Genomic DNA, 12,849 nt, shown 5'->3' with positions numbered 1-12,849 from the left:
AAAAATTCATTTAATCTAGTTTACTGTTAAGGTTAATCTCCCTGTTGTCCTTTGTGCTATCCAAAACATCTCCTGACTAATTCATTGCCTAAGGGGGAGGTGGTTCTATCACATCCATTTATGAGAACAGGCCATAAATTGCCTCTAAATATTTCTTTCCATGCGGTAATCTTGCTGGTATATTAATAATACTTTCTTTAAAAACAGACCTTTCGGCAGAATAGAAGCCACAGTAAATTGAATCATTTTAATAACAGGAGCTGGTTAGTAACTGAGATCCTTTTAACAAGTCAGTGTTTAGTTTGGATCAATAAACTGGACTAATAATTTTCAGCACAACGGGACCCAATGACAATAGTCCATATGCAAGGACTGTTTCAAACTAAACAGGCTTATTTGTTGAAAGTCAGAGTGAGCACCGCATTAAAGAGACGGAGGATTTCCATATGAACAGACATGCAATTTCAGCAGGGGACTCAGGTAGATGATGAATCTGTTGGTCTGCAGTGTGAACAGGCTCATTACATTTTATTTATTTATTTTTTGCTTTTTTGGTTTTACTTGAGTTGAAGTGCAAATGCAGAAAAATGCTCATTTACAAAGTTCTGCATTGGACATTGGTTCAAGCACATTTGTAGACAAATGACATACAGTGCTCAAAATGTAAAAAAAATGTTAGTGTTGTACATTGTATTACAAGCCCACATATGGATGCTGTATAAACTGGAGAGGTTTGCAAAGCCTTCCCTGGAAAAAGTTTGGATGGGAGCATGTGTTGATATAAAACCTGTATTCACCTTGGTGTCTTTCCAGAGGTGCAAACTATTCCATTGGCACTAATGGAAGTCTGGATTTTACGTTGAACATTATCCTGAACTTGCTTCAAAATTTGTAGATACATTTGATTTCTTTTTTCTTTTCTCTCTTTTTTTAATTTTAGTTTTGCAGATAGTTGAAAATCCACCCAGCTTTATGTCTGACTCTGCCTCTGTAAGCTCTTTTTACCCAACTTTTAATGTTTTTTTTAGATGCGTTGCTTCTACCATATTCTAGAATTCCTTTTTTTCATGAATTTGTAAAATTTCTCTTCAACATTTGATTATGTTCTGTTGTAAAGACAATCATTGCAGTCAGTTATTTAAATTTTTAAGGTTTCCCGATATCTTATGAATTGAGGTTGTTTCTTTGTATAGCTGTTCAAGGTTTGTATTGCAACTAAAGTTTTTACTAAGCTACTTTATTTTTGTTGTTCAGAAGTCAGAGGAGTTGAGATGGGATTTAAAACAAAGTAAAAAAAAAAAAATAAAAATCAAGTAAGAGGAACAGAAATGAAAACATAATTAAAAATAAGTGGATTAGCGGGCTCTTTTTCTAGCTCTGACTCCCTGTTTGCTCATTATCGATAGACGAGCACAACACTGATTTCACCAGGTGAGGTGGTTTGGGAAATGGGATGGAGGAAATGAGAACCACGATCTTTGTAAAAACGCCTTTGAATGAAGAAAAAACAAGTGCAAAATTAATAAAACTTTGATCAGTACCTGAGCTCGCGCGGCCAACCAGAGGAATTCAGCTGTGTGGTTGGTTCACGCCCTCTGCGTCAACGCGCTGATTCGTGAAGTGAAACTGCTCCTCTCCGCCTTCAGTCTAGTACTCTGCTCTCTGTCACTCCCTCTCTCCACAGCTCCTACTCATCATGCTGACATGGTTCCTGACCCGGCACGGAGGATTTCGCAATTTTTAGTTCACTAGCGCACCAGGAAAAGCCCTTTCCCCCCCACAGGTAATCTCACCTGGCTTAATCGTGGCTTTTCAGTTTTGTTAATTCCACTCAAAAAAGACACTTTACCTCCGCGAGTTTTCTGTGATATGCAGTTTGTCTCCGTCTGTTTCTGAAGTTTCTCTCATCTGGCGTCGGTAAGCCAAGTTTAAGTTGTAGTAAAGCTGCAGAACAAAAGAAGCCATAGAAACTAGTCTTCGAGCACGTTTGAATTGTTAAGGAAGAGAAATGTTTGTACATAGTTATGCAGGCTGAGATAATAGTTTTCCCACTCACTAGCGTTAATTTTTGTGCTGTAACAATCTTGCCAAACTGTGCCACTGTGATTTTAGTTTGATTTAAAACACTTTGTTTTTTGTAATTGAGTTTTGGCAGGTGTCCTTCAAATATCTTCTAAGTTTGAAAGTTATTTGGCCTTGAAGAAAATTGGCACGATGTGCGCTGATCTCTAATCTTTTCAGCAGTTTTTTTTTTAATCTAATTCAACCTGAAGACTGAATTCCTCAAATATGAATTTTTATGCCATATTTTATCAATATGTTTTGATTAACAAGAAATTAATTCAATGTAAAAAAAAAAATGATATTGGAGTCTAAATGTTAGATCCTTTTATTTTGAATGCATACTCACTGGAAAATAATTATCTTACAAATTTGTGGATGATGTTAGATGGAAGATGGTCTTGTATATTTAAAGTACGTTCTGTTTTGGCATTCTCATTTCACAGACTTGCCTGTAAAATGGCCCAGCAGAGCAACAGCTGTCACTATAATGAGTCCATGGCCTTCTTTTATAACAAAAGCGGTGGTGGTGGTCATCAATGGGACCATACTCAGCTCATCCTGGTCCGGGTGGTTGGCTCTCTCTTCTGCATCTTCATCCTGGTCTCCAATGCTATGGTCATAGCTGCTGTCATCACCAATAAGAGGTTTCATTATCCTTTTTACTATCTCCTTGCCAACCTTGCTTCCTCGGACTTCCTCGCAGGCATAGCATACGTGTACCTAATGTTTAACACGGGCGATGTGTCACCGAAACTTACGGTCAGAGAATACTTCATCCGCCAAGGTATTTTGGACATCAGCCTCTCAGCCTCACTGGCTAATCTTCTTGTTATAGCGCTGGAGCGCTACATCTCTGTGATGAACTGGAAAGTCCATAGCAACCTGACAAAAAGAAGGGTGACCCTGCTGATTTTTCTGGTGTGGGCCATCTCTATCTTCATGGGGGCCGTGCCTAGTCTAGGCTGGAACTGTATCTGTAACCTTGATGACTGCTCCAAGCTAGCTCCTATCTTTAGCAAGAGTTACTTGATCTTCTGGTCAGTCTCTAACCTGGTGGTGTTCCTTGTCATGGTGGCAATCTACATGAGGATCTACATCTACGTCAAGAGGAAGACGGCAATACTCATGCCCCACACCAGTGGCTCCATCAACCGCAAGAGGACTCCGATCAAGCTCATTAAGACAGTCATGGTTGTGCTTGGTAAGTGCTGCTTATAAAGATGTTTATCTGCACAGCAGAACTGATGATGCATTAGTGAGTCAGAGTACAGAAGACTGCTCTGCACATTTCTTTCTTTCATCAAGGTTTTCTTTTCTGCTGAGCATGTTTATAAGTCTAACTTTTCCTGACATGAAAACCACCAACTGAAGAACACAAGCATGCTTTCAGTAGTGTGTTTTGATCATCAGTAACTCTTAGGGAGTCTTAAACAAAAGCTGAAGAGTTGAATGAATAAAAAACAAGGTACAGAGGAGTTTATCCTCACGTATAGGAAGCGAAAAAATTAGTATGGTTCAGACAAACTTAAATCATTAACTGAATATAAAGTTTTTGTCAATTTAATGTTATTTTTTTAAGCTTTAAATAATGAACATGGATTTATTTAGTCGCCCTTTGAAAAAGTTATTTATGTATTTTACAGTAACGTGTTTACTATAGCCTCTTCCTCACATAGCTCCTCTTAGAAATTTATTATACCATCCTGTTCTGTGTGTTGACTGCAGAGAAGAAATGAATGACTTTGTTATTGCACCTTAAATCTGGCAGTTCAGATAGTCAGACACGGAGCCAGTGTTAAAGAGTTTGTGAAAGTTTGAGCTTGCGTGGTAAGACACATCACACAACAAACAGACTGTGACATGCCACACCTCTGAATATGCCGGCATACTGTCTGGAAACAGACACCGGAGTGGTATAATACCTCTGCTCTTTGTTTCAGTCGGGAATGAGCTCAGGAAGCACAATCAGGAGGTCTCCTTCATAGCACTGTAGCAGGCCTTTTGTGTGAAAGGGACCAAATATGACATCCAGATACCCGGGGGGAGTAGGTTGCCTTTGTTTAGACCTTGCAACAGGATGCCGTACAATAACAATTCAGGATTGAAATCATTCCCCTCCCTGTTTTTTTCCATTATGCAGGGGACAATATGACATTAGGCATGTATTCTTCATTAAGAGACTGTAAAAAGCATATTATGTTTTGAGTTTAAGTGCATAGTAAGTGTGTATTAAGGATGCTGGGTCAGATTGAAACATTTTCAGGAAGATGAGACTATATACAGGTATGGGTTTTCAGTCATACAGTCATCTGAAAAAAAACATGCATCAAATACTTATTGTCACCCCACTAAAACGATCAGTAATTTGTTGGCACTGGGCTCATCTGTCCACATGGCTCCATGCTGTATTGGATGTACATAGGAGCTGTTTGCCTTTGTACACACTTTATTCCAAACTGCTGTGTAATTATCTCTCACTGAAAGGACATTGCGGCACAGCTTTGTGTGGCGCACCATCCACCACACTGGCCTTCAGTGAACGTCCCCACCTCTCCACACCAAAAAGGAAAAACCACATTGTAGAACTTTGTTGCTTTCAGATGCAGCCGTCCTTAGGTTGTGCATATTTTGGCACACAAGTATCATTTCTTTGTAGTCAGCTTGAAATATTTTCTTTATAGCAAAAAGTGGGTTTCTAATTTGAGAAGGAATCATGTACAAGCATGGGTACAAAGTTAAAGTACCTGAGGCACTCTTACAAATATGCCAGCTATATGTAAAAAAAGAAAAGGTCTCAAATGTTGTCAGAAGGTCTAGGGGACTGGCCGATTACTAGGAAAAAAAAAAGAAAAGAACTTTTGTCCTAGCCATAAAATCGTCAGCACACATAGAAGCTGCAACTGGATAAACCAGTTCCAATACATGTAAACCAGACATGCGTTCATTTCCAGAATAAAATGACGTAAAAGACATATATTCCTGAGGTGGGGTAAAAACTAAAAATAGCAGTTATGTTTTACTTTGTATTGAAATAATTCAATAGTTCACATGTCTTTCATGTAGAGGGAAATGTCTTCTCTTACACCCTCATGCTTAAATTTCTACTGTGTCTTATTTGTTCTTGTTTAGTAAAATCATGCAGACTTACAATCTACTTTAGAGTCAATCTTTTACTACCTCAAAGTGTTGGGGCTTGTGAATTGCACCATTAAATGAATCTCACCAGTTTTAGACTTTGCCTCATTTTATGATTTTTTTTTAAATAATAAGGAACCTGTGTTTGAAATATGCACCTATAAAACCATTTTCCTTGATCAGAGGTTAAAGAAGAAGAAGAATGTCATCATTTAAACTAGTGAAATGGCTGTTAAATCTCTAAGTGAAAGCCTATTTAAATAAATCAGTGAATTACAATTCAGTGAACATTATTTTGGACATCAAACACAAAAGACGTACAGTGGAAGAAGCCTGCTCATGTAAATATAACCCCACTGTTAAAATGGGGCAACTTTTTTTTTTTTTTTCTTTTCTGGCCTAAGTACTGTGAAAAGTATAATAACTGAGCTCAACAATTCTTCGTATCCAGAGACAAAGAAGGGGAAGCTGTTGAACAGGGCATGTTTGTTCTGCAGGATTTTAGGAGTGAAGCTATAGAGGTGATGGTAGTGCAGGCAAGTTGCTGCTTGCAGCTTCTTTTAGACTTGAAAATCCTTTGGCAGCTTGGGCCCAAACATGTTTGAAGATGGTTAATTGGATCCTTCAGTAACCACATGACCTACCTACCTTATTATTGAGCAAACACATAGCACACACACACAGTTAAAGGTTAAAAAAGACTGTTTATTAAACCATTAGCAAACACTGTAAGGACAAATTTGTTGCAAAAAATACTGTTAATGCATGCTATATCACACTGCCTTAACAGTAAATTGCCATCAAAGTTTCCTGGAAGATCATCACAAACTGAAAACAAGTTTCCCAAAGCCTACACACATGCTTCAGAATGTATTAGTATTCCTCTGTACTCCGTAGAAATAACACTATAATAATAATCTTTTAGTATTTGCAACATATCAGTCAGGCATCTGACAGATGTGTCTGCTGCTCCATGGAAATAACACTGCAAAAGCAGCATGTCAAGAGTATTGTAAAATGTAACTGAATTAATATTAACCCTATCAAACCCTATCATTTTCTGACCTCCTACCTTTTAAGCGGTTTCTCTGCCACATGTTTTCTTAATATGGTTGTAGTAATCGTGTTAGCATGCTACAATAAGCTAAGTCTAATATCTCTCTTGAGCCCTCTCCCTGTTTCTCCCTAAGTTGTTTCTTTTTTGCAATTCTAATTATGAAACCCTCAAGAGATTGTTTGAATCTAACTTACATGCACAAAGAGGTACTTTTTGAAAACAACCTGAATGATGTTTCTCTTTCTTTCTTCCTGTAGGAGCATTTGTGATTTGCTGGACCCCTGGGCTGTTGGTCCTACTAATGGATGGCCTTGGCTGCGAAAGCTGTAATGTCATGAAATTTAAACCTTGGCTGCTGCTCTTGGCTGTACTCAACTCTGTCATGAACCCCTGTATCTACTCCTACAAGGATGAAGAAATGTGGACAACTTTCAAGAACCTCATGCGCTGCATTGGCAATGGTACTCGTAGGCAGCGGTCGACGCGGGCCAACGCCAGGCCTCTGAACTCGGGGCAGGATACCAGCAACAGTCCATCCGAGGAAATGTAAAGCGATGATTATAGAAAACTAAAGAAACAGGAGCTAATGAAATATTTTGCAGAACCTTGGTCACCTCTGAGTGGATTTATTTTATGAAGGTACAGCTTGGAGTTGACATGAAAGAATGGCCTCTCATTTCAGCTGCAGCTGTCTTCTGTGTCTTCAAATCAGAAGAATTTTCTTAGAGAAATGCTGCAGACCAGCCGCAATGCTGTGCTGAAGTTGCTGTTAGATTTCTTCTTCGTGTGCCACTGATTCGTCTAATGCACGGAAAGATGTGTTATTGTGGAATTTTAAAATAGTTGGACATGTGACTCTCACTTTTGTGTAATGGAAGATTCCTGTTGCATTTTCATCCTGATATACATATTTTTTCTTCCTTTTCGCATTCTTTTGGGTCATTTAAATTTGGCTGATACTGTGCATCACGACTGAAAGAAGTCATTATTAGGTACTCAGCTGTATACTAGTCCTTTTATCCCTGCAAAAGTTAGTGTACAATATAAATATACATTTTGTGTATATTTGTTGGAATTATCTGGTATGTTTACTGTTAATGCAGCTTTTGACAGAAAAATATTGCTGTGGAAAATCTAGTCAATAAGTAAATTTAATATTTCTTTTTTTAGTTTTTGCATTGGCAGGGGCAGTACTTTTTTTTTAGAATACAATGTATAAAATACTGTAAACTGCTGTACTGTAAGCTCTACTTGAATGTTTTTCATGCTCAGCTTGACAACATTGTCGCCACCATTTACATTTTGTCAGTTCTCTCAACATTTACTTCACCTATTCAAACAGAAACTCCCCCTTACAGCACCTTGTGGACACAAACTTAATGTAACTTTTTCTTTTGCTTCTCTTATTTACCTGTTTGAGTAACAGTTGCTAAAGTGATGAAACAGCTATGACTGTATCTGACCGTAGAAGGGCTGTAAAAGTATGTTGCAACACTGGATTCTTGCTGGATGTTCAGCACACATTGTGTGCCTGCAGGAACCATAGAGGGCACGAGGACAACTCCCTTCCCACACAGACACCAACACAAATCCCTACAGACTGCTCTGATTATACCTTTGATAAATCATTGACAGACTTTCAGTGACTTCTCATCACATGTACAGTATTTATGTCTGTTATGCTGTAAAGGACCTTACATAATCAAAGCATTTTTTTTTATTGATCTTGGGAGTTTTAGCCTTTATGAGAGTGGTGATTGGAAAGGTTTTAAGCTCCAGTTTGTTCACTGAAATGAGATCTTCCATGTTTATTCCTGTGCACTCTGGACTGTTGGACTTTTAAAATAATTAACGCCCCATAACTTTATGTAACTTTAGAGATCATTTTTGTAAATTCATACATTGACATCTGTTTTTTTTTTATTTTTATTTTATTTCCTTTTTTTAAAGATATGAATCTTTTAGTATTCATGACATTTCTAGCAACATATCAGTCAGGCATCTGACTGTAAAACAGATTTGTGGTACTATAATACCCCATAGCGGTTTGTAGACCACCAGTTTGAAAGCAGTATTTGTGTCATTTGACTCAGTCATTCTAATGACATAGGACATTATAAATAGTTAGTGAAACTGGTGGGAAACCAGTTGATACTATGAGTCCAATCAAATACTGTCTTTTGCCAATAAACATTTCCAACTGAATGAAATACCTGCAAGTATTCAGGTAGCAGCCATGATAAGAACTTGTTAATGCCAAGTGTGAGGAGTTTCTGTTCTTTCTTCATTGTCTCATTTAGCAAAGAAAATATAAAACCATTCTTTATGAAAGGAAAGGAAAGTAGATGATTCGGTCCCATATTATCTTGCACACAGCATTGCTTGAATTATTTCCAATTTGTACTTTAATTCATGTAAATAAATATGACTGGTGCGTTAGTGTGAGTTCTCTGTGGCAACTCTATGTATACACATACAGTACATACATACATATACATTCCCTGGCCGCTAGTAGGTATATCTATTCATTTGCTTGTTAACACAAATTGTTAATTAAGCAACCACATGGTAGCAACTCAAAGCATTAAGGCCAATAGACGCTGTCAAGACAAACTTGCTGAAGGTCAAATCAAACCTTTGAATGGGGAATGAAGGGGATTTAAGTGACTTTAAATGTGGCTTTATTATTAATGCCAGATGGGCTGGTCTGAGTGTTTCAGAAACTGCTGCTCTACCTTTTTCCACTCACAACCCTCTCAAGGGTTTACAGAGAATGGTCTGAAAAACAGAAAATATCCAGTGAGCAGCAGTTGCCCAAATGCAAATGCCCTGTTGATGTTAGAGGTCAGAGGAAAATGTGCAGACTGGTTGGAAATGACAGAAAAGCAAATAAACACTTGTAAAAATCAAGATATGGAGAATACCATCTGTGAACGTACAACACGATGATGAACTACAGCTGCTACAATCTAAACACGCTCGGACAATGGGAGACAGGCTAACATTGCTTGGTCTAATGAGTCTAGTTTCAGCTGCAACATTCAGATGGTAGGGCATGGATTGATCCTGCCTTGTGACAACGGTGGCAGGTATTCTTTTGGCACACTTTAGACCTCTTAGTACCAATGGAGCATCATTTAAACCCCACAGCCTACCAGAGTATTGTTGCTGACCACAACCTTGCATTTGACAGTATCCCTTTCAACCCTAAGGGCATTTTCCCTTGAACACAAATGGCATTAAGGACCCAGAGGAGTTTGCAAAACTATGACATAAATAAAATAAAAAAATTGCCTTGATTGTCTTTGTTAATTGACATAGAAATGCATTTTTTCAATTATTTGTATCACATGTACTAATTAAATTCAGGTCAATGTAACTATTCTTAACAAATTTACTTTCCATTATTTCTGTGTCTTAGTCAGCACCACTCATATCTGACAGAAACGGGTAATTTGGCACAAATACTGCAAAATGCATTTAGTAATACTAATACTGAATGGGATAAATACTTATTGTAATTTTAGACTTGCATGATCTATGACTCTTCTGATAGCTAGTAGTCCATTGTTTGTACTTAAATGACTTACACATAATACTTCTTGCCCTTATGTATACTGCCTGGTGATAGTCATTTCAGGCACACACTGCATTTATCGCCCCTAGCTTAGATAAATAAAAGAGATAAATGACAGCCAACATGCCCAGCTGAAGTATAAACATAATGGTATGAACAAGTCAGCAAGCTAAAGCATATAAAATATTTAGTCAACCCCCTCTGACCAGGTACCTACATATGTGGACATCACATCTTTGGTTGTCAGTACTATAATACTCAATTATGTGCAACTGGAATCTAAAATTGAAAATGCAAACCAAAGCTCAAGTCTTAAAAAGTTCAGTTTTATTAGTTTAATATTGCATATCTGGAAACTCTTTAGGCTAATTTACAATACAAGCATGGATATTACAGAACCTTGCTCAAGATCTTTCACTTGCAAACTGCAAGAGTAGGGTGTATGCACTGGGTTTAATCCCTTAATATTAAATGTTCTGATGTGTCTGATCATAAGATGTTCCAGTATCTACAGCTGCTTTGGGATATTTGGTAAAGGATCACTGAAGTATTCAAATCCATTTAAATTTTTACATTTTTAATGAGACAAAGTTGTAGCTGAATGTGGTTTGGTTTCATTTACTCTCACTTTGTACTAATGGAACTGACAGGAAGGACAAGTGACCACACTTCAGCATGAACCACATTGATTTTTAAGGTGGACAATTATTGGTTAATAAGAAGGTGTGTTTCAAACAGTCATACAACACTCAAGGGAGTGTTACCCATCTTAAAGGAGAAAAAACATCTACTGTATCTGAGTCATTTTGAACAAATGAAAGTTTGAAAATTTAGACCAAAGTCTGTAGGCAGCATAGAAAATCACCAAGGACACCACAATGGAAACTGTTATAATTTGTCAAGTACCTCTTAAGTATACTGTACAAATGCTTTGAAGCAAAGGGGGAAGACAGAGCTCTATACTTTTCCAGAAATAGCTTTACAATTATGTAAAGGTTTCCTACATTTATATACAAGCTTTGCTAAACTCAATGGAGTTTCCATTTCAAAACTGAAAGCATGTAAGACTGGTTCTTTCTTAGGTATATTTACAAATACAGAGTTCTTCCTTTCCTTCTGTTTGTCAAGTAGCACATGAACATCATTCAGTCTGTTGTGCCTGAAGAGACAGAAAAGCAAATGCTGTAATATTGTCACTGGTCTTCATGCTGCTTTGACTGTTTCCTCACACACATAATCTACATTTGACTGTGAATTCATGTGTTTTGCATCAAGTACATGCTGTTAAGTACTGAGTTCTGTTTGCAGAGCTCTTTGCAGACCTTTCGTGACTGCTGCCTGCCACTCTGGTTTAACTTTCCCAAAAACATGAACTGTAAACTGCACGAAGAGGCAGATTTTCTTTACGGCTGTGCTGTAATTATGCATGCTTGAAAAGCCAGTTAAAAGTCACAGATGTTCAGCAATGTTGTGATTTGTTTGGTCCTAAATCTCAAAGTAAACAGATGTAGGCGACGATGGATGCACAGCCTTTTATTACAATGAAGATTCATGTAGGGACATTCAGTTCAAATTAAAACAGTTAACAGGTTGACATCAGTTAACAAATTTTGTCTTAGAAAGATTTCCCCCAAACTTTTAAGGGTGCATTGTTATCAAGACAGTGATATATATACAATAATCAATTAAATGATTTAACACATTTGTCCTCTCTCAGCAGGTCTTCCTGGCTAAAAGTTGCAGCATCTGCTGGTCTCTCTTTCCTGTCCTCTCCCCCCCAACCAGTCTAGGCAGACGGCTGCCCTCCCTGAGCCGGATTCTGCCAGAGGTTTTTCCTTCTTGTTAAAAGGGAGTTTTTCCTTTCCAATGTCACCCCTTGCATGTTCAGGATGGGGGGATCAAAATTTGATGCAGTCTGTGGGTTTTACTCAACTAAACTATTATTTATTATAAATTGGTTAGAATTAATTAGTCTGTAAAGTGCCCTGAGATGACGTTGTTGTGAAGCACTATACAAATAAAGCAGAATTTAATTGAATTTACGTTTTTTTATATGCCGTAATTACAATGCTTTTGTAAGTGTGCTATACTGGATATGTCACATGTTCAGCCACTATTTCCGTTATCCACTCATTCTTGTACTGATAATACTATGAGTGTAATTTTTGCTCAGCATACTTCACATACTACTCATATTTCAAATTTAAGCTGTTCTTTATAGCCTAAACAAAACAATTATTTTATGGTCATCCCTGACTCAGTGAAAATTCTTTAAAGCAATTAAAAAACAAGGATTAAGTGCTGCACAAACATTGCTTGTTTGTGTGTGTAAGCTGTTTTCAATGTTTTATGTTTAATAATTTACTGTGAAATCTGACTATGACTATATATATGCATGAATACTGATCTACATAACAGGAATTTGATAGGCTGGGTGCAGCATTCTACAAACGCAGTAATTGAGAAAGAATAGTTCATTGTCTCATACACAGTGAAGCTTTACTTTCCTTCTGCAAGTATGCAGACACAAACAAGATTTTCCTGTTCAGGTTAGCGAGTGACATCTCCTAATGCCAGCCTCTTTTATTACTTACAATGCACACACAGACAGAGACACACAAATGCGACCATACATCCATCACAGAGCTTAATCACTGAACTTTAAGTGAGATGAAAAGAAGTTACACAGTTTACACAGTAGCGCTTGTGAAGATATTTTGTGTGAAGCTACTGACAATCAGACATAATCTTTAAGGAGTAAGCTCTCTCTCTCTTTCACTCTCTCTCTCTCTCTCTCTCTCTCTCTCTCTCTCTCTCTCTCTCTCTCTCTCTCTCTCTCTCTCTCTCTCCACACACACACACACACACACACACACACACACACACACACACACACACATATATGTATATATATATATATGTATATATAAATAATACATGACAACAATCAATAATCCATTAATCAACTAGACTGACAGCTTACTTCTGCTAATAGCCACAATGCAAGTGTCCATTA

At 37.6% G+C, this 12,849-nt stretch overlaps 1 protein-coding gene across 2 annotated transcripts; it reads left to right on the top strand.

Moving 5' to 3' along the window:
• Nucleotides 1-76: 76 nt before the first annotated feature.
• Nucleotides 77-8,690, top strand: lpar3 (lysophosphatidic acid receptor 3). 2 transcript variants are annotated; one of them, XM_042007043.1, is made up of 3 exons: nt 77-1,783; nt 2,508-3,265; nt 6,514-8,690. In XM_042007043.1, exons 2-3 carry the CDS (start codon nt 2,521-2,523, stop codon nt 6,804-6,806), a joined length of 1,038 nt encoding a protein of 345 aa, XP_041862977.1. In that variant the 5' UTR covers nt 77-1,783; nt 2,508-2,520; the 3' UTR covers nt 6,807-8,690. The 2 variants fall into 2 exon arrangements, with proteins under 2 accessions (XP_041862977.1, XP_041862978.1); XM_042007044.1 differs by having other exon boundaries at nt 1,779-1,917.
• The last annotated feature ends 4,159 nt before the right edge of the window (nt 8,691-12,849 follow it).

Source organism: Melanotaenia boesemani, chromosome 14 (assembly GCF_017639745.1).
Source record: "Melanotaenia boesemani isolate fMelBoe1 chromosome 14, fMelBoe1.pri, whole genome shotgun sequence".
Classification (NCBI taxonomy): Eukaryota; Metazoa; Chordata; class Actinopteri; order Atheriniformes; family Melanotaeniidae; genus Melanotaenia; species Melanotaenia boesemani.
The sequence above is the reverse complement of the archived record's forward strand: the minus strand, read 5'-3'. Positions and strand labels throughout refer to the sequence as shown.

Coding starts and splice junctions, on each gene's coding strand:
- lpar3 (XM_042007043.1), top strand. CDS start 2,521: ATGGCCCAGCAGAGCAACAGCTGTCACTATAATGAGTCCATGGCCTTC. Junction 3,266..6,513: donor GACAGTCATGGTTGTGCTTG/GTAAGTGCTGCT, acceptor TTCTTCCTGTAG/GAGCATTTGTGATTTGCTGG.